The 23,857-nt window shown below is 43.5% G+C and overlaps 1 protein-coding gene across 7 annotated transcripts in view; it reads right to left on the reverse strand.

The window, feature by feature from the left end:
- Positions 1-23,857, reverse strand: part of Shab (Shaker cognate b) — a 260,520-nt gene that overhangs the window by 12,624 nt on the left and 224,039 nt on the right. For 6 of the 7 annotated variants that reach the window (XM_070100118.1, XM_070100116.1, XM_070100117.1 and 3 more), the window contains one exon: positions 12,981-13,496. The exons of the other annotated variant lie outside the window; for it this stretch is intronic. In XM_070100118.1, coding sequence (XP_069956219.1) covers positions 12,981-13,496 — 516 coding nt within the window. The remainder of the gene's footprint in view (positions 1-12,980; positions 13,497-23,857) is intronic. 7 annotated transcript variants of the gene reach the window in all.

The raw sequence follows: 23,857 nt of genomic DNA on the forward strand, positions 1-23,857 counted from the left end.
AACACACACACCAGGTTCACACAACACACAGACCAGATTCACACAACACACACGCCAGGTCCACACAAGATACAGACCAGGTTCACACAACACACACACCAGGTCCAAACAACACACAGGCCAGGTTCACACAACACACACACCAGGTCCACACAAGATACAGACCAGGTTCACACAACACACAGACCACGTCCACACAACACACAGGCCAGGTTCACACAACACACAGGCCAGGTTCACACAACACACACACCAGGTCCACACAAGACACAGACCAGGTTCACACAACACACGCACCAGGTCCACACAAGACACAGACCAGGCTCACACAACACACAGACCAGGTCCACACAACACACAGACCAGGTCCACACAACACACAGTCCAGGTCCACACAACACACAGACCAGGTCCACACAACACACAGACCAGGTCCACACAACACACAGACCAGGTCCACACAACACATTGACCAGACCCACACAACACACAGACCAGGTCCACACAACACACACACCAGGTTCACACAACACACAGGCCAGGTTCACACAACACACACACCAGGTCCACACAAGACACAGACCAGGTTCACACAACACACAGATCAGGTCCACACAACACACATACCAGGTCCACACAACACACAGGCCAGGTTCACACAACACTCAGACCAGGTTCACACAACACACAGACCAGGTTCACACAACACACACACCAGGTCCACACAAGATACAGTCCAGGTCCACACATCACACAGACCAGGTCCACACAACACACAGACCAGGTCCACACAACACACAGACCAGGTTCACACAACGCACAGACCAGGTCCACACAATACACAGGCCAGGTTCACACAACACACAATCCAGGTCCACACAACACACAGACCAGGTCCACACAACACATTGACCAGGCCCACACAACACACAGACCAGGTCCACACAACACACAGACCAGGTCCACACAACACATTGACCAGGCCCACACAACACACAGACCAGGTCCACACAACACAAACACCAGGTTCACACAACACACAGACCAGGTTCACACAACACACACACCAGGTCCACACAAGATACAGTCCAGGTCCACACAACACACAGACCAGGTCCACACAACACACAGACCAGGTCCACACAACACACAGACCAGGTTCACACAACACACAGACCAGGTCCACACAATACACAGGCCAGGTTCACACAACACACAGTCCAGGTCCACACAACACACAGACCAGGTCCACACAACACACAGACCAGGTCCACACAACACATTGACCAGGCCCACACAACACACAGACCAGGTCGACACAACACAAACACCAGGTTCACACAACACACAGACCAGGTCCACACAACACATAGACCAGGTCCACACAACACACAGACCAGGTCCACACAACACACACACCAGGCCCACACAACACACAGACCAGGTCCACACAACACACACACCAGGCCCACACAACACACAGACCAGGTCCACACAACACACACACCAGGTTCACACAACACACACACCAGGCCCACTCAACACACAGACCAGGCCCACACAACACACAGACCAGGTCCACCCAACACACAGACCAGATACACACAACACAACATTCACACACCACAATCTCACCCACAACATTCACGTTCAACTACATTCGTTCGCCACCGTCTTCAAATGGAAGCTGGGCTGAATGAAATCATCATCTCTACATTCTATTTCATGAAAGGAGAAAGTTTAGTTAGAAAAGAAAGTCTTTTTAGTTTTAGGGAGAACATAAGTAGGCGAACCACCTAGTGCTCTGTGCCGACTGTGTTACCTACGAGGCGGAAGTGTTGGAGATTCACAGTAGGCATAGGGGCTGCCCATCGTCTGGGTATTGCTGGCAGAGGCAGTCTGGTGGCTAGACAGACAAATCCAGATTCACCTTGCATGGCGATAACCAGTAGATGTTGAGCCAGCCTAACTAATCAATACATTTCCAAACATCACCGGTGTTTTAGCCCTGATCTGCAAGACCCAGAGAGAGAGAGAGAGAGAGAGAGAGAGAGAGAGAGAGAGAGAGAGAGAGAGAGAGAGAGAGAGAGAGAGAGAGAGAGAGAGAGAGAGAGAGAGAGAGAGAGAGAGAGAGAGAGAGAGAGAGGGAGAGAGGCTTAGTTGACGTTCATTCCTTTTGTATATTTTAACTAGTGAAAGTCAGGGATCTGTGGGTTTATACCAAGCATATATGTATCTTAGTTATTTTTAGGAATACATTGTCGGCATAGCTTATTCCGAATAGGTTAATTTTGGCAAAAAACGGAAAATATATTGATTTTGTTTCCAAAACAGGAGAAAAATCTGCCACACAGTAAGTAAGGTACCTCACAAGCAGGATGCTAGTGAAGTAAGGTACCTCACAAGCAGGATGCTAGTGAAGTAAGGTACCTCACAAGCAGGATGCTAGTGAAGTAAGGTACCTCACAAGCAGGATGCTAGTGAAGTAAGGTACCTCACAAGCAGGATGCTAGTGAAGTAAGGTACCTCACAAGCAGGATGCTAGTGAAGTAAGGTACCTCACAAGCAGGATGCTAGTGAAGTAAGGTACCTCACAAGCAGGATGCTAGTGAAGTAAGGTACCTCACAAGCAGGATGCTAGTGAAGTAAGGTACCTCACAAGCAGGATGCTAGTGAAGTAAGGTACCTCACAAGCAGGATGCTAGTGAAGTAAGGTACCTCACAAGCAGGATGCTAGTGAAGTAAGGTACCTCACAAGCAGGATGCTAGTGAAGTAAGGTACCTCACAAGCAGGATGCTAGTGAGGTAAGGTACCTCACAAGCAGGATGGTAGTGAAGTAAGGTACCTCACAAGCAGGATGCTAGTGAAGTAAGGTACCTCACAAGCAGGATGCTAGTGAAGTAAGGTACCTCACAAGCAGGATCCTAGTGAAGTAAGGTACCTCACAAGCAGGATGCTAGTGAAGTAAGGTACCTCACAAGCAGGATGCTAGTGAAGTGAGGTACCTCACAAGCAGGATGCTAGTTAAGTAAGGTACCTCACAAGCAGGATGCAAGTGAAGTGAGGTACCTCACAAGCAGGATGCTAGTGAAGTAAGGTACCTCACAAGCAGGATGCTAGTGAAGTAAGGTACCTCACAAGCAGGATGCTAGTGAGGTAAGGTACCTCACAAGCAGGATGCTAGTGAAGTAAGGTACCTCACAAGCAGGATGCTAGTGAAGTAAGGTACCTCAAAAGCAGGATGCTAGTGAGGTAAGGTACCTCACAAGCAGGATGCTAGTGAAGTAAGGTACCTCACAAGCAGGATGCTAGTGAAGTAAGGTACCTCACAAGCAGGATGGTATTGAAGTAAGGTACCTCACAAGCAGGATGCTAGTGAAGTAAGGTACCTCACAAGCAGGATGCTAGTGAAGTAAGGTACCTCACAAGCAGGATGCTAGTGAAGTAAGGTACCTCACAAGCAGGATGCTAGTGAAGTAAGGTACCTCACAAGCAGGATGCTAGTGAAGTAAGGTACCTCACAAGCAGGATGCTAGTGAGGTAAGGTACCTCACAAGCAGGATGCTAGTGAGGTAAGGTACCTCACAAGCAGGATGCTAGTGAGGTAAGGTACCTCACAAGCAGGATGCTAGTGAGGTAAGGTACCTCACAAGCAGGATGCTAGTGAAGTAAGGTACCTCACAAGCAGGATGCTAGTGAAGTAAGGTACCTCACAAGCAGGATGCTAGAGAAGTAAGGTACCTCACAAGCAGGATGCTAGTGAAGTAAGGTACCTCACAAGCAGGATTCTAGTGAAGCAAGGTACCTCCCAAGTAGGATGCTAGTGAAGTAAGGTACCTCACAAGCAGGATTCTAGTGAAGCAAGGTACCTCACAAGTAGGATGCTAGTGAAGTAAGGTACCTCACAAGTAGGATGCTAGTGAAGTAAGGTACCTCACAAGTAGGATGCTAGTGAGGTAAGGTACCTCACAAGTAGGATGCTAATGAAGTAAGGTACCTCACAAGCAGGATGCTAGTGAAGCAAGGTACCTCACAAGCAGGATGCTAGAGAAGTAAGGTACCTCACAAGCAGGATGCTAGTGAAGTAAGGTACCTCACAAGCAGGATGGTAGTGAAGTAAGGTACCTCACAAGCAGGATGCTAGTGAAGTAAGGTACCTCACAAGCAGGATGCTAGTGAAGTAAGGTACCTCACAAGCAGGATGCTAGTGAAGTAAGGTACCTCACAAGCAGGATGCTAGTGAAGTAAGGTACCTCACAAGCAGGATGCTAGTGAAGCAAGGTACCTCACAAGCAGGATGCTAGTGAAGTAAGGTACCTCACAAGCAGGATGCTAATGAAGTAAGGTACCTCACAAGCAGGATGCTAGTGAAGTAAGGTACCTCACAAGCAGGATGCTAGTGAAGTAAGGTACCTCACAAGCAGGATGCTAGTGAAGTAAGGTACCTCACAAGCTGGATGCTAGTGAAGTAAGGTACCTCACAAGCAGGATGCTAGTGAAGCAAGGTACCTCACAAGCAGGATGCTAGTGAAGCAAGGTACCTCACAAGCAGGATGCTAGTGAAGTAAGGTACCTCACAAGCAGGATGCTAGTGAAGTAAGGTACCTCACAAGCAGGATGCTAGTGAAGTAAGGTACCTCACAAGCAGGATGCTAGTGAAGTAAGGTACCTCACAAGCAGAATGCTAGTGAAGTAAGGTACCTCACAAGCAGGATGCTAGTGAGGTAAGGTCCCTCACAAGCAGGATGCTAGTGAAGTAAGGTACCTCACAAGCAGGATGCTAGTGAGGTAAGGTACCTCACAAGCAGGATGCTAGTGAAGTAAGGTACCTCACAAGCAGGATGCTAGTGAAGCAAGGTACCTCACAAGCAGGATGCTAGTGAAGTAAGGTACCTCACAAGCAGGATGCTAGTGAGGTAAGGTACCTCACAAGCAGGATGCTAGTGAAGTAAGGTACCTCACAAGCAGGATGCTAGTGAAGTAAGGTACCTCACAAGCAGGATGCTAGTGAAGCAAGGTACCTCACAAGCAGGATGCTAGTGAAGCAAGGTACCTCACAAGCAGGATGCTAGTGAAGTAAGGTACCTCACAAGCAGGATGCTAGTGAAGCAAGGTACCTCACAAGCAGGATGCTAGTGAAGTAAGGTACCTCACAAGCAGGATGCTAGTGAAGTAAGGTACCTCACAAGCAGGATGCTAGTGAAGTAAGGTACCTCACAAGCAGGATGCTAGTGAAGTGAGGTACCTCACAAGCAGGATGCTAGTGAAGTAAGGTACCTCACAAGCAGGATGCTAGTGAAGCAAGGTACCTCACAAGCAGGATGCTAGTGAAGTAAGGTACCTCACAAGCAGGATGCTAGTGAAGTAAGGTACCTCACAAGCAGGATGCTAGTGAGGTAAGGTACCTCACAAGCAGGATGCTAGTGAAGTAAGGTACCTCACAAGCAGGATGCTAGTGAGGTAAGGTACCTCACAAGCAGGATGCTAGTGAGGTAAGGTACCTCACAAGCAGGATGCTAGTGAAGCAAGGTACCTCACAAGCAGGATGCTAGTGAAGTAAGGTACCTCACAAGCAAAATGCTAGTGAAGTAAGGTACCTCACAAACAGGATCCTAGTGAAGTAAGGTACCTCACAAGCAGAATGCTAGTGAAGTAAGGTACCTCACAAGCAGGATGCTAGTGAAGCAAGGTACCTCACAAGCAGGATGCTAGTGAAGTAAGGTACCTCACAAGCAGGATGCTAGTGAAGTAAGGTACCTCACAAGCAGGATGCTAGTGAAGTAAGGTACCTCACAAGCAGGATGCTAGTGAAGCAAGGTACCTCACAAGCAGGATGCTAGTGAAGTAAGGTACCTCACAAGCAGGATGCTAGTGAAGTAAGGTACCTCACAAGCAGGATGCTAGTGAAGTAAGGTACCTCACAAGCAGGATGCTAGTGAAGCAAGGTACCTCACAGGCAGGATGCTAGTGAAGCAAGGTACCTCACAGGCAGGATGCTAGTGAAGCAAGGTACCTCACAGGCAGGATGCTAGTGAAGCAAGGTACCTCACAAGCAGGATGCTAGTGAAGTAAGGTACCTCACAAGCAGGATGCTAGTGAAGTAAGGTACCTCACAAGCAGGATGGTAGTAAAGTAAGGTACCTCACAAGCAGGATGCTAGTGAAGTGAGGTACCTCACAAGCAGGATGCTAGTGAAGTGAGGTACCTCACAAGCAGGATGCTAGTGAAGTGAGGTACCTCACAAGCAGGATGCTAGTGAAGTGAGGTACCTCACAAGCAGGATGCTAGTGAAGTAAGGTACCTCACAAGCAGGATGCTAGTGAAGTAAGGTACCTCACAAGCAGGATGCTAGTGAAGTAAGGTACCTCACAAGCAGGATGCTAGTGAAGTAAGGTACCTCACAAGCAGGATGCTAGTGAAGTAAGGTACCTCACAAGCAGGATGCTAGTGAAGTAAGGTACCTCACAAGCAGGATGCTAGTGAAGTAAGGTACCTCACAAGCAGGATGCTAGTGAAGTAAGGTACCTCACAAGCAGGATGCTAGTGAAGTAAGGTACCTCACAAGCAGGATGCTAGTGAAGTAAGGTACCTCACAAGCAGGATGCTAGTGAAGTAAGGTACCTCACAAGCAGGATGCTAGTGAAGTAAGGTACCTCACAAGCAGGATGCTAGTGAAGTAAGGTACCTCACAAGCAGGATGCTAGTGAAGTAAGGTACCTCACAAGCAGGATGCTAGTGAAGTAAGGTACCTCACAAGCAGGATGCTAGTGAAGTAAGGTACCTCACAAGCAGGATGCTAGTGAAGTAAGGTACCTCACAAGCAGGATGCTAGTGAAGCAAGGTACCTCACAAGCAGGATGCTAGTGAAGTAAGGTACCTCACAAGCAGGATGCTAGTGAAGTAAGGTACCTCACAAGCAGGATGCTCGAGAAGTAAGGTACCTCACAAGCAGGATGCTAGTGAAGTAAGGTACCTCACAAGCAGGATGCTATTGAAGTAAGGTACCTCACAAGCAGGATGCTAGTGAAGTAAGGTACCTCACAAGCAGGATGCTAGTAAAGTAAGGTACCTCACAAGCAGGATGCTAGTGAGGTAAGGTACCTCACAAGCAGGATGCTAGTGAAGTAAGGTACCTCACAAGCAGGATGCTAGTGAAGTAAGGTACCTCACAAGCAGGATGCTAGTGAAGTAAGGTACCTCACAAGCAGGATGCTAGTGAAGTAAGGTACCTCACAAGCAGGATGCTAGTGAAGTAAGGTACCTCACAAGCAGGATGCTAGTGAAGTAAGGTACCTCACAAGCAGGATGCTAGTGAAGTAAGGTACCTCACAAGCAGGATGCTAGTGAAGTAAGGTACCTCACAAGCAGGATGCTAGTGAAGTAAGGTACCTCACAAGCAGGATGCTAGTGAAGTAAGGTACCTCACAAGCAGGATGCTAGTGAAGTAAGGTACCTCACAAGCAGGATGCTAGTGAAGTAAGGTACCTCACAAGCAGGATGCTAGTGAAGTAAGGTACCTCACAAGCAGGATGCTAGTGAAGTAAGGTACCTCACAAGCAGGATTCTAGTGAAGCAAGGTACCTCACAAGCAGGATGCTAGTGAAGTGAGGTACCTCACAAGCAGGATGCTAGTGAAGTAAGGTACCCCACAAGCAGGATGCTAGTGAAGTAAGGTGCCTCACAAGCAGGATGCTAGTGAAGTAAGGTACCTCACAAGCAGGATGCTAGTGAAGTAAGGTACCTCACAAGCAGGATGCTAGTGAAGTAAGGTACCTCACAAGCAGGATGCTAGTGAAGTAAGGTACCTCACAAGCAGGATGCTAGTGAAGTAAGGTACCTCACAAGCAGGATGCTAGTGAAGTAAGGTACCTCACAAGCAGGATGCTAGTGAAGTAAGGTACCTCACAAGCAGGATGCTAGTGAAGTAAGGTACCTCACAAGCAGGATGCTAGTGAGGTAAGGTACCTCACAAGCAGGATGCTAGTGAAGTAAGGTACCTCACAAGCAGGATGCTAGTGAAGTAAGGTACCTCACAAGCAGGATGCTAGTGAAGTAAGGTACCTCACAAGCAGGATGCTAGTGAAGTAAGGTACCTCACAAGCAGGATGCTAGTGAAGTAAGGTACCTCACAAGCAGGATGCTAGTGAAGTAAGGTACCTCACAAGCAGGATGCTAGTGAAGTAAGGTACCTCACAAGCAGGATGCTAGTGAGGTAAGGTACCTCACAAGCAGGATGCTAGTGAAGTAAGGTACCTCACAAGCAGGATGCTAGTGAAGTAAGGTACCTCACAAGCAGGATGCTAGTGAAGTAAGGTACCTCACAAGCAGGATGCTAGTGAAGTAAGGTACCTCACAAGCAGGATGCTAGTGAAGTAAGGTACCTCACAAGCAGGATGCTAGTGAAGTAAGGTACCTCACAAGCAGGATGCTAGTGAAGTAAGGTACCTCACAAGCAGGATGCTAGTGAAGTAAGGTACCTCACAAGCAGGATGCTAGTGAAGTAAGGTACCTCACAAGCAGGATGCTAGTGAAGTAAGGTACCTCACAAGCAGGATGCTAGTGAGGTAAGGTACCTCACAAGCAGGATGGTAGTGAAGTAAGGTACCTCACAAGCAGGATGGTAGTGAAGTAAGGTACCTCACAAGCAGGATGCTAGTGAAGTAAGGTACCTCACAAGCAGGATGGTAGTGAAGTAAGGTACCTCACAAGCAGGATGGTAGTGAAGTAAGGTACCTCACAAGCAGGATGCTAGTGAAGTAAGGTACCTCACAAGCAGGATGGTAGTGAAGTAAGGTACCTCACAAGCAGGATGGTAGTGAAGTAAGGTACCTCACAAGCAGGATGCTAGTGAAGTAAGGTACCTCACAAGCAGGATGCTAGTGAAGTAAGGTACCTCACAAGCAGGATGCTAGTGAGGTAAGGTACCTCACAAGCAGGATGCTAGTGAGGTAAGGTACCTCACAAGCAGGATGCTAGTGAGGTAAGGTACCTCACAAGCAGGATGCTAGTGAAGTAAGGTACCTCACAAGCAGGATGCTAGTGAAGTAAGGTACCTCACAAGCAGGATGCTCGTGAGGTAAGGTACCTCACAAGCAGGATGCTAGTGAAGCAAGGTACCTCACAAGCAGGATGCTAAAATTGAACAGGGAAAACAAAAATATTTCAGTGTAAACAATATATATATATATATATATATATATATATATATATATATATATATATATATATATATATATATATATATATATATATATATATATATATACATATATATATGAGATATAAACCCACTTTTATGAACATTACTAAATAGATAAAGCGAATATTTAGCCCTGAGATCCTCTTCAGCAGAGGCTCTGGGCTATAGACCGAAACATCGGCTGTAGACCGATACATCATTTTAATAATAATAAAAGTCTCTCTCTAGATCTTCAGACCTCAGGAAAACAGAGTTAACCAAAATCTTGTCAAAGTTGCTAATTTTTCTTGCGGACTGATTGTATTACCAAACTTAATGGTATTTAAATTATTGGTAAAGACTCAACCTTCTTTTAATTATATATATATTTATATATATATATATATATATATATATATATATATATATATATATATATATATATATATATATATATATATATATATATATATATATATATATATATATATATATATATATATATATATATATATATATATATATATATATATATATATATATATATATATATATATATATATATATATATATATATATATATATATATATATATATATATATATATATATATATATATGTATATCTGATATGGAAAAATGTTAATAGCAAGTTTGAAAATAAGTTTGGCTGTATCTGCAGTAATCAGGTGGGGGTGTGGGTGAGTGTGCTTGTGAGGAGGTGAGTGCGTGTACTCTATACTGCAGTCTGGAACTCCAAGGGACGACTTGAAAATAGGGGAAGTGAAAGTTATCAGTGACTAATTCCGTCTGAGAAGCGCAATACCAACGCCGGAATGCAATAAACATCGCAATAATCTTTGGCATCTCGGCGAGTGAGTTGCTTTATGAAGCAGTGGGGAGGGACATATCGAGTTTCCAGAATGTTTATCTTGAGTGTGTTCGGAAAACCACTGTTGATCATATTGAGGATTTCGCGTGATCAGTCCTTTCCGAGCACACGTTATACCGTTGGTGATCAGCTACCTGAGATAATGGCTACTCCTGCGTGTTGTAGAGATGGTCAACTTTGTCGACGTCTTTCAGAAAATTTAGAGAATAAAAACAAATTTTGTTGATGATTTCTCGTTATCAAGTGATGCTTCAGCCGGATGCCTGAAGTATCACTTGATGCGTTGATAATTAAGACACAGGTGAAGCACTTAGTTATCTTTATTCTGAAATAAAGATGCCAGTTGTTGCACATGTGTCTTATTTATCAGCTTTTTGGTATTGTATACCATTATCATATTCATAAATTGATACCACTGACAGCTGGCGCTTATTACTGACACAATGACAGATTTTTGAAATATTTTATTTTTCTGAGGCTTCGATAAAGTCGCATCATCTCGTTTACACGACCCAGAGATAAGAAAAATTTTATATTACCTGACACCGATGTCAACTCACACCGACAGTCCTGAATGACTTGCAGTATATGTCACGCCTGCCATGCACTGCGTGCCCCTAGAGTGTTTGGTCATCCCAGGGTGAATAATGCAAGCTTTGCATGATTGTTTCCCCAGTGAGGGCTATTCTGAGTGTCTACAGTGAGAGTGACACCGCACTCAGACTGCCAACCTCGCGTCAATCATGCTGCCTCATGGACTGGTATCTGCGATTTTAACTTTACGGGAATGTGATTAAGTATTTACTCTTCCGGTAAAATGGAGCATTAGTATTAACAACATGGATGGCAGTCCACTACGTGCAAATTGATGAGAGTTGATGGCAGAGAGGCTCTACAAGCCGGACAAGCGCTGAGCATAAGCATCACCTACCCCTACTTCCTCCTTACTGGGTACTGCATGTTACTTATCTACTGGAAATTAAAAATGATCTGTCTAGGGAACAATTTTTTGTATACCTTAATGCTGCAAGATGATTGTTCTTTAATGGGAGCGGAGTTTGCGTCTTGGGGCCATCTTGACTAGTTACGGGCAAGGGCGTAGTTAGAAACAGTACCTCACAGGTCTTACGGGGATTAAAATGTGGGCAGGCAGGGAAGGTAGCTTACCAGGGGCTGGTACACGAGTCTTATACATCTCTCATCTGAACCTGTACAGCTGGGCTAAGGACCGTGGTCTAGATCTCAGTGTGGACAGTGAGGGAATCACACAGTGTTGAGCATAATGTGGAGTACACCAAGAAAATGAGGATATATGATGGTAAAACAAACAATATATGGGGACTTGCAAGAGGATTTCTTTGAGGGAATATAAAAAACAAGATTCATAATCTTACAAAAGTGGTAAATTATTTCTTTATCGGCATATGTTTACAGAAATTGAAAGACAACTGGAAAAAAATAATAATTGAGAATTATGAGAATAAAAGACATTAAGACACTATAAGAGGTTTGAGGGTCGGAGTCGACGCCAGTTGCAAGAGCAGCCAGGTCTGTTTTCCCCCTCAAATACGAATATTATTACAGGCCAAGATAAGGTCTAAAAGGTCAACATTCAGTGAAAGAGAAAGTTCAGTAAAAGGGGGAGGGAGGGGGGGGGGAAATGAAGGGACGATACAAACTGCGCTGAAGTCTTTTAAGTTTATAGCAGGTAATGAAGGATAATGATTCTCCTAGGGAAGTCTCGTTATCAGGAACCACTACAGCGCTGGCGACCACACGCCCACAACTGCGGCCGTAGACGCTCGTCTGGGACGGGATGGGGCGTGAGGCGGGAGGATATGTGAGATGGGAGGCCTGGGGAATGGACAGTCTGGCATGGGACGGGATAGAGGCAAGAGAGATGTCAGCTGGGACAGGAGTGGGTTAAGAAGACCATTAGATGAGGCAGGAATGGGCTTGGAAGACCATGGACGGGGCTGGAGTGCGCATGGAAGGCCTGGTACGGGATAGTGAGTATTTGTTACTCAGGAAATTCGAATAAGATGACGGGGGTAAAGATAAGGCAGACTTACTATACGGATGCAGATTTCAAGGGCAGGTGGGATGGAGTAAGGAAATACTAGGGGTAAATTTTGGGATGGGTAGGGGTTCGCTGACCACGTAGAAGCAAGGTAAAGCTGCGAAAGCAAGAGCTGACCCTTTGCTTGGGGAGCTGTTAAGGCAAGTCACAGCAAGAAGCCGCAATCAAGGCTACAACAAAGCTTACGAGTTCGGATTCAGAATTTCTTAAAAGCTGTCACAGTTTGAGAACTTGACTCCAAGTAACATTCCATCTCCCACTATGTACAAATATATATATATACATATGTATATATATTTATATATTAAAATCCTGTACTGGAAAAAACGAAATATATATGAAGTGTCTAAACTAAAGTACAGTACCAAACAGAAGAAATAAAGTAGTGTGGAGCGTAATACAGTCATGCAGGAGACACACATGCACACACACACACAGAGCAGTGCTAGTTGTGCCATCATCAACAGCGTTCCTTAACAAGGCAGCTAAATAACTAAGAGAAAGAGAGCATAACTAGGAATACTCAAAGGAAAAGTGTTATCATCGCACACAAGTATAACCAATTAAATATAATTGTTTTAATATGTCAATAAAGAGGTGGGTGACCAAGAAGTTTTTAACAGGCAAAGAAGAAATATATCAAAGTGGTTTGTTTTGTTTTTTAAAAACACAAGACAACGAGGCAATATAAGAAGGTGTATATTTCATGAATCTTATATTTATATTCATTTCAGCAAGGTGTATCTCGCCGACTGCCTGTGTTTTGGGTGTCGTGGGCGTGACGTGGGCGTGAGATGGGCGTGGCAAGATGGTAGGTGGAAGGGGCGTACCTCCTGGAAGCGCGCACGGCGATGTTTTGGAAGTGGTGAATCCTGTAGGGAGGAGCGGCTGCTGCCCAGGAGGTTATCCGTGCTTCGGGTGTCGTCGAAGGAGTCCGTGGTGTAGCCTTGAGGGCGTGGCAGTGGCCGATGTCGGGGCGACGTCCGTGGAGTGGGCGTGCGGGGCCCTGTAGCTGCGGTAGTAGCCGCAGCAGTAGCAGTCGCAGCTGCAGCAGCAGCAGCAGCAGCAGGGGCAGGCTGGTACCCATCAGCGTCGAGCGGATTCACATATAGGTTGGAATCTTTGTTATTAGGTTGGTCATCAGTGAGGTCGGCCTGAGAATTGAAGGGGTGGGTGGGACACGAGGCGAAGGTGTCAGTGGAGTCCATGGAGGCGAGGTCGTGACCAGCCCCTCCGTTGTTCCGTGACCCGTCCTGGGTCTTCAGTGGATGCAGCTCAATGGGCAAGGTAGTCTCAGACACAGGCGCAGGCACCAAGCATTCAGCGTCTATGAACTCCTTGTAGTCCTGGAACCATACCACCGTCAGCATGGTTGCTTTCCCCCGCGACAGCAGGAGAAAGGGAAGAGAAAGAGAGAGAGAGAGAGAGAGAGAGAGAGAGAGAGAGAGAGAGAGAGAGAGAGAGAGAGAGAGAGAGAGAGAGAGAGAGAGAGAGAGAGAGAGAGAGAGAGAGAGAGAGAGAGAGAGAGAGAGAGAGAGAGAGAGAGAGAGACAGAGAGAGAGAGAGAGAGAGAGAGAGAGAGAGAGAGAGAGAGAGAGAAAGAGACGGGAGAAGCAGAAAGCAGGCCTAAGGAATGTGGCTGGCCTAGGAAGGTTGCAGACCTAAGAAGGTGGCAGGCAGACTGAGAACCAGGCAATATTGTCAGTTGGAAAGTGCTTCACCTACGTGAATTATCGGTTTAACAGGGTATGGGTGCGAAATGGTGAGACTGAATGTGTGTGATGATGGTGGTGAGAAGAGGTGATGGTGACAGGCTGTGATGGTGATCCATTTGATAATAACAGAACGAAATTAAATTACACGAGGAGGGTGACTGTGAGAAGTTAGCTCAGGGTGGTGACTTAACTCAGGTGAAGGTGACTGGTTGAAATTAGGTGTAAATGGTGACTAAAATTAGCTGAGAGACGTAATTTGATGAGGCTAGGTGAGCGTGGTAACTTTTAGGTTATACGAAGATGATGTCTTAGTGAAGATACTTAGGAAGGTGAGTGATGCAGGTGTTGTGGACGGTAACTGTGATGTGGCTGGGGTGACATTAATAACTAGCCAAGGTGTCTCTAAGTAAAGGAATTGCTGCCAAGAATTACAGGTGTGTGTTTGTGGTGTGTGTGTGTGTGTGTGTGTGTGGTGTGTTCAGAGGCTCGATGGATGTGAGCTACACCAGGAAGCAGTAAGCGAGCCAGTGAGTGAAGCATATTAAAGCATGAATTGGGAACGTGACTGTGTTGTGTGGAGGAACGTGCCTGTGTGGGGGGCAGGTGTGGTGTGGAGGCATGCCTGGATATACACGGATATGTCTGTATGTACAAGGGTATATATATATATATATATATATATATATATATCTATATATATATATATATATATATATATATATATATATATATATATATATATATATATATATATAAGTCGAAGTCTCAAATCTAAATATTATGGGCTAAAGCGAGTGATGCAGCGAAATATGAGACGTCTAAGGGAGGAATATGAAGAGGTCTCATAGTGTGGACTATGTCAAAGGGTCAAGAAAGTGAGCCAGCTGAATGTAAGAGAGTGTTGAGGTATAGAGGAAACTTTGTATTAAGGCCGGGTGAGTCACTGAAAGATTAGAGTGAGCAACTGTCTCGAATGTCAGCCCTTCAGTGAGTGGTTACCTGTGTATGCCAGCCCTTCAGTGAGTGGTTACCTGTGTATGTCAGCCCTTCAGTGAGTGGTTACCTGTGTATGCCAGCTCTTCAGTGAGTGGTTATCTGTGAATATCAGCCCTTCAGTGAGTGGTTACCTGTGTATGTCAGCCCTTCAGTGAGTGGTTACCTGTGTATGCCAGCTCTTCAGTGAGTGGTTACCTGTGTATGTCAGCCCTTCAGTGAGTGGTTACCTGTGTATGCCAGCCCTTCAGTGAGTGGTTATGTGTGAATGTCAGCCCTTCAGTGAGTGGTTACCTGTGTATGTCAGCCCTTCAGTGAGTGGTTATCTGTGAATGTCAGCCCTTCAGTGAGTGGTTATGTGTGAATGTCAGCCCTTCAGTGAGTGGTTACCTGTGTATGCCAGCCCTTCAGTGAGTAGCGGAAGGCCTCGGTCAGATGACCAAAAGCTCCAAAGGCGGGTCATCATCTGACTAAGACCCGCGTCAGGAAACATTTGTCCTGTTTCCTGACGAACCTTACCTAACCTAACCTAACCTTCAGTGAGTGGTTATGTGTGAATGTCAGCCCTTCAGTGAGTGGTTACCTGTGTATGCCAGCTCTTCAGTGAGTGGTTACCTGTGTATGCCAGCTCTTCAGTGAGTGGTTGTTTGTGAATGTCAGCCCTTCAGTGAGTGGTTACCTGTGTATGTCAGCCCTTCAGTGAGTGGTTGTTTGTGAATGTCAGCCCTTCAGTGAGTGGTTATGTGTGAATGTCAGCCCTTCAGTGAGTGGTTATGTGTGAATGTCAGCCCTTCAGTGAGTGGTTATGTGTGAATGTCAGCCCTTCAGTGAGTGGTTACCTGTGTATGCCAGCTCTTCAGTGAGTGGTTACCTGTGTATGTCAGCCCTTCAGTGAGTGGTTATTTGTGAATGTCAGCCCTTCAGTGAGTGGTTATTTGTGAATGTCAGCCCTTCAGTGAGTGGTTATGTGTGAATGTCAGCCCTTCAGTGAGTGTTACCTGTGTATGTCAGCCCTTCAGTGAGTGGTTACCTGTGAATGTCAGCCCTTCAGTTAGTGGTTATCTGTGAATGTCAGCCCTTCAGTGAGTGGTTATCTGTGAATGTCAGCCCTTCAGTGAGTGGCTATCTGTGAATGTCAACCCTTCAGTGAGTGGTTATCTGTGAATGTCAGCCCTTCAGTGAGTGGTTATCTGTGTATGTCAGCCCTTCAGTGAGTGGCTATCTTTGAATATCAGCCCTTCAGTGAGTGGTTATTTGTGAATGTCAGCCCTTCAGTGAGTGGTTATCTGTGAATGTCAGCCCTTCAGTGAGTGGTTATCTGTGAATGTCAACCCTTCAGTGAGTGGTTATCTGTGAATGTCAGAAAGTTGTGTTGCTTGTGGTGATAAAGGGAATCATATAACACATGACTGGAGAATGTAATCACTGTTGCTACAGTTGACAAGTAGCAAGTAAACAGTTACTGGCCTCTGAATACCTGGAGTATACCTGAAGTATACCTTAAGTATATCTGGAGTATACCTGAAGTATACCTGGAGTATACCTGAAGTATACCTGGAGCATACCTGGAGTATACTTGAAGTACACCTGGAGTATACCTGGAGCATACCTGGAGTATACTTGAAGTATACCTGAAGTATACCTGGAGTATACCTGAAGTATACCTGAAGTATACCTGGAGTATACCTGGAATATACCTTAAGTATACCTGGAGTATACCTGAAGTATACCTGGAGTATACCTGAAATATATCTGGAGTATACCTGGAGTATACCTGGAGTATACCTGGAGTATACTTGAAGTATACCTGAAGTATACCTGGAGTATACCTGAAGTATACCTGAAGTATACCTGGAGTATACCTGGAGTATACCTGAAGTATACCTGGAGTATACCTGGAGTGTACCTGAAGTATACCTGGAGTATACCTGAAGTATACCTGAAGTATACCTGGAGTATACCTGAAGTATACCTGGAGTATACCTGGAATATACCTGAACCATACCTGGAGTATACCTGAAGTATACCTGGAGTATACCTGAAGTATACCTGAAGTATACCTGAAGTATACCTGAAGTATACCTGGAGTATACCTGGAGTATACCTGAAGTATACCTGAAGTATACCTGGAGTATACCTGGAATATACCTGAACCATACCTGGAGTATACCTGAAGTATACCTGAAGTATACCTGAAGTATACCTGGAGTATACCTGAAGTATACCTGAAGTATAATGGTCGTCAGGAAGCAAGGCAAGTGTTTCCTGGCACTGTTTTGGTCGTCAGGAAGCAAGGCAACTGTCTCCTGGCACTGTCATGGTCGTCAGGATGCAAGACAAGTGTCTCATGACACTGTTTTGGTCGTCAGGAAGCAAGACAAGTGTCTCATGACACTGTCTTGGTCGTCAGGAAGCAAGACAAGTGTCTCCTGACACTTTCTTGGTCGTCAGGAAGCAAGACAAATGTCTCCTGACACTGTTTTGGTCGTCAGGAAGCAAGACAAGTGTCTCCTGATGCCTGATGAAGATCTTGGTCATTAGATAGATGCCTTTCGCCGGCTTACCCTTTTACTCCTTCGAAAATATCTCATAAAGATATATTCGTGTTCTATAATATTTAAAATAGAAATGCATAACCACAAATTCTCAATTAAAAAATTCTGCTTATATAGGTTATAATTTTAATATATTACTAAAATACATGAAAAAATGTGAAAATACTTAGGAATATATATATATATATATATATATATATATATATATATATATATATATATATATATATATATATATATATATATATATATATATATGTATATAAACTGTTTTATTTCGTGGTTTCAAAATTTAGATTCGCCTGATATGACTGATTTATTTTAACTCGGAATGTAGTGGGTATGTGTGTCAGGTGGCTGACAGTGACTAGGGGAGTCTGACGGCTGACAGTGATTAGGGGAGTCTGACGGCTGACAGTGACTAGGGGAGTCTGACGGCTGACAGTGACTAGGGGAGTCTGTCTCTCTGGTGAATATAGAATTTCAGGTGGGTATGAGTCTCGTGACTGGGTAGAATGAATCATGTCGCTAAATGTGATGGGGTTAGAGTGAGTCATGTTGAATATGGCCTGGGTACGATGAGTCATGGGATGAGAATGACCGTGATAGAGTGTTATGCATGCGAATGTGAGTTGAGATACATGACTGTAACTGAAGTGAGTTGAGTTACATGACTGTAACTGAAGTGAGTTGAGTTACATGACTGTAACTGAAGTGACTAATCGTAGAGTGAATCCTGTAGCTGAATATGAGTGAATGACGGGAGGTAGAGTGAATCCTGTAGCTGAATATGAGTGAATGACGGGAGGTAGAGTGAATCCTGTAGCTGAATATGAGTGAATGACGGGAGGTAGAGTGAATCCTGTAGCTGAATATGAGTGAATGACGGGAGATAGAGTGAATCCTGTAGCTGAATATGAGTGAATGACGGGAGGTAGAGTGAATCCTGTAGCTGAATATGAGTGAATGACGGGAGGTAGAGTGAATCCTGTAGCTGAATATGAGTGAATGACGGGAGGTAGAGTGAATCCTGTAGCTGAATATGAGTGAATGACGGGAGGTAGAGTGAATCCTGTAGCTGAATATGAGTGAATGACGGGAGGTAGAGTGAATCCTGTAGCTGAATATGAGTGAATGACGGGAGGTAGAGTGAATCCTGTAGCTGAATATGAGTGAATGACGGGAGGTAGAGTGAATCCTGTAGCTGAATATGAGTGAATGACGGGAGGTAGAGTGAATCCTGTAGCTGGATACAAATCTTTTTCTCGAAATTTAGGGGGGAAATATAATTAGTTTAAAGACGACTCTACACTATATACAATATACACTTGTCTCTTAAGCTATGCTGACTGAGTTTTTAATATTATATAACAAATTGATGTTCATCTAGTTAAATGGATTAAAATTTTGATGTGATATGTAAAATATATTTAGGGGAAGAAAGAATTCCTTTGAATTTTTCTGGGGCAACTGGAAGAACATATATAATTTTTCTGGAAGAGGGTAGAATACATACATACATACATACATACATACATATATACATATATATATATATATATATATATATATATATATATATATTTATATATATATATATATATATATATATATATATATATATATATATATATATATATATATATATATATATATATATATATATATATATTATTAAGGGGACTACCAAGGAGGTAACTCTCGTCTTGAAGATCTCTGGAGGCTAAATGCTCATGGGGAAAAAAAGGCAGGGGTTAAAACCTATGGGAGATGTGACAAAAGATGTGGTACATCAATATCTCTGGGGAAGGGGATACTGGTGGTAGTTCTTCGCCATATCTGGGGAAAGCTGAATAATAAGAGCTACGGATTTCTCTAGTTCGCTATGTTAAAATGTTTTAAGGGCATTTGGAAGACTGATTAGTGAGTGGAAAATGTTTTAAGGGAACTTTGAAGACTAGTTAGTGAGTGGAAAATGTTTTAAGGGAACTTTGAAGACTAGTTAGTGAGTGGAAAATGTTTTAAGGGAACTTTGAAGACTAGTTAGTGAGTGGAAAATGTTCTAAGGGAACTTTGAAGACTAGTTAGTGAGTGGAAAATGTTCTAAGGGAACTTTGAAGACTAGTTAGTGAGTGGAAAATGTTCTAAGGGCATTTAGAAGACTGATTAGTAAGTGGGAAATCTTCTAAGGGAACTTTGAAGATTAGTTAGTTGGTGGAAACACTGTGTGTGTGTTGGGTAGGTGGATACTGGCAACAATAACGTCATCTGAGGAATTAGATGAGCTAAAAAATAACATTACCTCCATCATTTCTTATGGTTCTTTGGAACAGCAAGACAACTATAGATAAAAATTTAATTTTGCATGTCAAGTTCAAAGCAAATGTTAATTGAAAAAAATGGCATTTGAAAAAATATGCAAAAAATTCTGCAGATGTGGTAAATTTTATGAAAAAAAAAATTCAGAAAATTTGATAAAATTACGTAAAAGGCAGTGAAAATTTTGGTAGTGTTTAGTAAGCATATTAAGGGACATTTTTCAGCATAAACTTCACATCGCTGTGGAAAAAATACTTAGATAAAATGTATAAATCTCTGGGGAGTCAGTCACATCTCAACCATTGGGGAAAAAATCATGGGGAGATAAGTTCTTATAGCAGTTAAAGATTCCCGGGATAAATTGTTCTTTCTAGACAAATATTTTGGTAAAAAATTGAAATGGGAGAGTCCATCAGCTCTGAAGAAAATATTTTTTAGTAAAATATGAATATATAGGAGAAAATAATAGGAAATAAACATCTTTGAGAGAATAAAATTTTTTTAAACATCTCTGGGAGAAAATATATGTGAAATTTAACAAATTTAAACTGTAGATCTTTGGGTTAAAATTATTCAGCCAATATGAAATGTTCTGAGGGAAAGAAATAAATATTAATGTTAACTGTCACTCGGGCAGTAAAAAATAATAAAAAAATAAGGGGGGGGCTGGAGGGAGGTGGGAATACAAATACATGCCTAAGAATACTTTTTTTTTTGGGGGGGGGGTAAAATTTCTCCCTGGAAAAAATGACTAAGATACAGGAAATACATCGGTGGAGAGCTTGATCTTGGGTCTTCAAAACAAAGAGGAAATACATCAGATTATGACCTCTTGGGAGGAGAAATAAGAAGCTTAGTATTTGCACTGAATCACTGTTGAAACACAGACTGGGGGAGGGTGGATGTGGTGGATGCAAGGCAGCGAGTGGGGGACACTGGACGCAGGGACGCCTGGGGGACACTGTGGACAAGGGAACACCTGGGGGGACACTGTGAACAAGGGAACAACTAGGGGGACACTGGACGCAGGGACGCCTGGGGGACACTGTGAACGAGGGGAAACGCCTGGAGACACTGGACGAGGGGGGAACACAAGTATTCAGTTAGGTAGTAATACTACTCTGGATTCATATTTAAGAGTCAAGTGTATGAAGGGATTGAAAGCGATATACAGCTACATTAAGAGGATCCAATACTAAGAAGTGAGATAGAATATCATTAATATTCCTGAAAAGGTTTCAGGTCTGCCTTTGTTATGAATAAGATTAAAGAGAAGCGAATGAAGCGAAGAATATATATATATATATATATATATATATATATATATATATATATATATATATATATATATATATATATATATATATATATATATATATATATATATATATATATTTATACAGAGGAGCATTGAAGTAAACAGCTTAATAAGGGCATTTAATAATTTAGTGTTGATCAAATAATATTTGGCTGTTTTTCAACTCTGTTCGATTGATGTAATCCGACAAATGTAATTATATATATTTTTTTTTCAGAGTAAAGAGGATAAGGAGCCAAATACGACAGAGGTCAACACTGCGTCACGTGATTTACATATCTGTAAATGCTTATGATATAAGTAGATTTATGACAGTGGAGGATGGCCAACTTGAGGGTTGAAGAGAGAGGTTTGTGGTGAAGGGGAAAGAGTGGAGGTGAGTACCTCACTCTGGCACAACGATCAGCGAACACGCGTCGCTGGAAGCCCCTTGAACCTCAATAATCTCTGAGACCGTGACTGAGGGTCAGGGAGGTACAAGGTGGGGGGAAGGGGGGCGGGGTAGAACTGGGGACTATCAAGGCTAGGGATAACTACCGAAGATTAACTTAAATTTACTGACACTGAAATATATGTGTATATATATGTAAAAATAACTGTAGGTGGGAACACATAAATTGGAGTGGACACGCATCAGTGCAGCCATTGTATGTAAAGAATACATAATATGATAGCGGGAATAATCAAAATAAAATATCCAATATCTGCACAATGATTCTCGATATTTAGTGAAAACTTGATGTCTTTAGGGCGACTGGCGAAGTCTCGTTAATTCAGCATATTTACATACAATGTATATCCAAAAGCAAATACATTAGTGGCACACACACACACAAATACACTCTGGTTGTAGCGTCAGGCAAGAGGCTACTGCTTCATGTCTTGCACGAAGCACGAAGAAGACGACCAGAGCTGTCGTGAGATGGGGTCTTACTAAAGCACGAAGCACGAAGAAGACAACCAGAGCTGTCGGTAAATTATTTAGAGTTTCACAGCAAAATACCGCCCTCGCGTTGACTCAAGACTGCGTAGGCAGACGGCACTGCATTTAGAAACATCTTGTAGAAGTAGCAACGCTAGGTCTTGCCATGGGATTAAATAATACTAGACACTTCAGTTTTGCAATATCCGCGTGACCCTGTCCGCTGAAATGATTTCGCTAGCACAATGCTAGGTTTAAGACGAGGCAGCACTGTGCTAGAGGCAACACAAAATGACAGGAACATTACTACACGTCATGTCACCAGTGTTACTCTGGGAGCTACAGGTTACTACACGTCATGTCACCAGTGTTACTCTGGGAGCTACAGGTTACTACACGTTATGTCACCAGTGTTACTCTGGGAGTTACAGGTTACTACACGTTATGTCACCAGTGTTACTCTGGGAGCTACAGGTTACTACACGTCATGTCACCAGTGTTACTCTGGGAGCTACAGGTTACTACACGTCATGTCACCAGTGTTACTCTGGGAGCTACAGGTTACTACACGTCATGTCACCAGTGTTACTCTGGGAGCTACAGGTTACTACACGTCATGTCACCAGTGTTACTCTGGGAGCTACAGGTTACTACACGTCATGTCACCAGTGTTACTCTGGGAGCTACAGGTTACTACACGTCATGTCACCAGTGTTACTCTGGGAGCTACAGGTTACTACACGTCATGTCACCAGTGTTACTCTGGGAGCTACAGGTTACTACACGTCATGTCACCAGTGTTACTCTGGGAGCTACAGGTTACTACACGTCATGTCACCAGTGTTACTCTGGGAGCTACAGGTTACTACACGTCATGTCACCAGTGTTACTCTGGGAGCTACAAGTTACTACACGTCATGTCACCAGTGTTACTCTGGGAGCTACAGGTTACTACACGTCATGTCATCAGTGTTATTCTGGAAGCTACAGGTTACTACACGTCATGTCACCAGTGTTACTCTGGGAGCTACAGGTTGCTACACGTCATGTCACCAGTGTTACTCTGGGAGCTACAGGTTACTACACGTCATGTCACCAGTGTTACTACGGGGGTAACGCAACACAAACAGCACGTTACAGCGTTGCAAATGAATCTCTGATGTATTGAACTACTGGAAGAATGTGAAATATTAATGTTGCATTAGGTCGTCCTAAACTGAATGTTACGAAGCAGCAAAAATAAAATAAATTTAACTGCAAAGTAACACTAATAAAGCAACATTAATAAAGCACCCTTAAGGGGTAACGTAACTAGTGATTAGTGCGTCAATAAGAGTGCAGAACTAAGGGGGGAGGAATAATAATGGAAAGTTGAAAGTAATTTACCACAGGGTGGATGGCTTATTTCAGTCCATGGGTTACAAAGCCATGAAGGAATGCAGAGATGAACACAGGAGTCAGCAGTGCATCCTGGGTTGAATAAAGCCTTGGTGGCTTGGTTAATTGGGTTTAAAACCTATCGACTACATGAGGGTCATTAAGGCTGCATGTAACCTGCTCACCACCAGTGAACAATAATACCGTTTGTGCTTCCACAAGAAACATAGACGGTATTGCACCACAGGGAACAATACACTGCTAGAGATTTTGGAACACAGGCAGCAGTCCAGCCCAGGGTGTACTGAAGCACAGCTTCCAGAAATGCTGTCTAACCAGGGGCTTCCTATCAATTATGTCAACAATAACAACTAATCTTATGTTAATTTTATAATGTTCTTGATATAAATAAAGATTCTTCTTTCTTCTTCTTCCTCTTCTTCTTCTTCTTCTTCTTCTTCTTCTTCTTCTTCTTCTTCTTCTTCTTCTTCTTCTTCTTCTTCTTCTT

This window comes from Cherax quadricarinatus, chromosome 71, assembly GCF_038502225.1.
Source record: "Cherax quadricarinatus isolate ZL_2023a chromosome 71, ASM3850222v1, whole genome shotgun sequence".
Taxonomy (NCBI): domain Eukaryota; kingdom Metazoa; phylum Arthropoda; class Malacostraca; order Decapoda; family Parastacidae; genus Cherax; species Cherax quadricarinatus.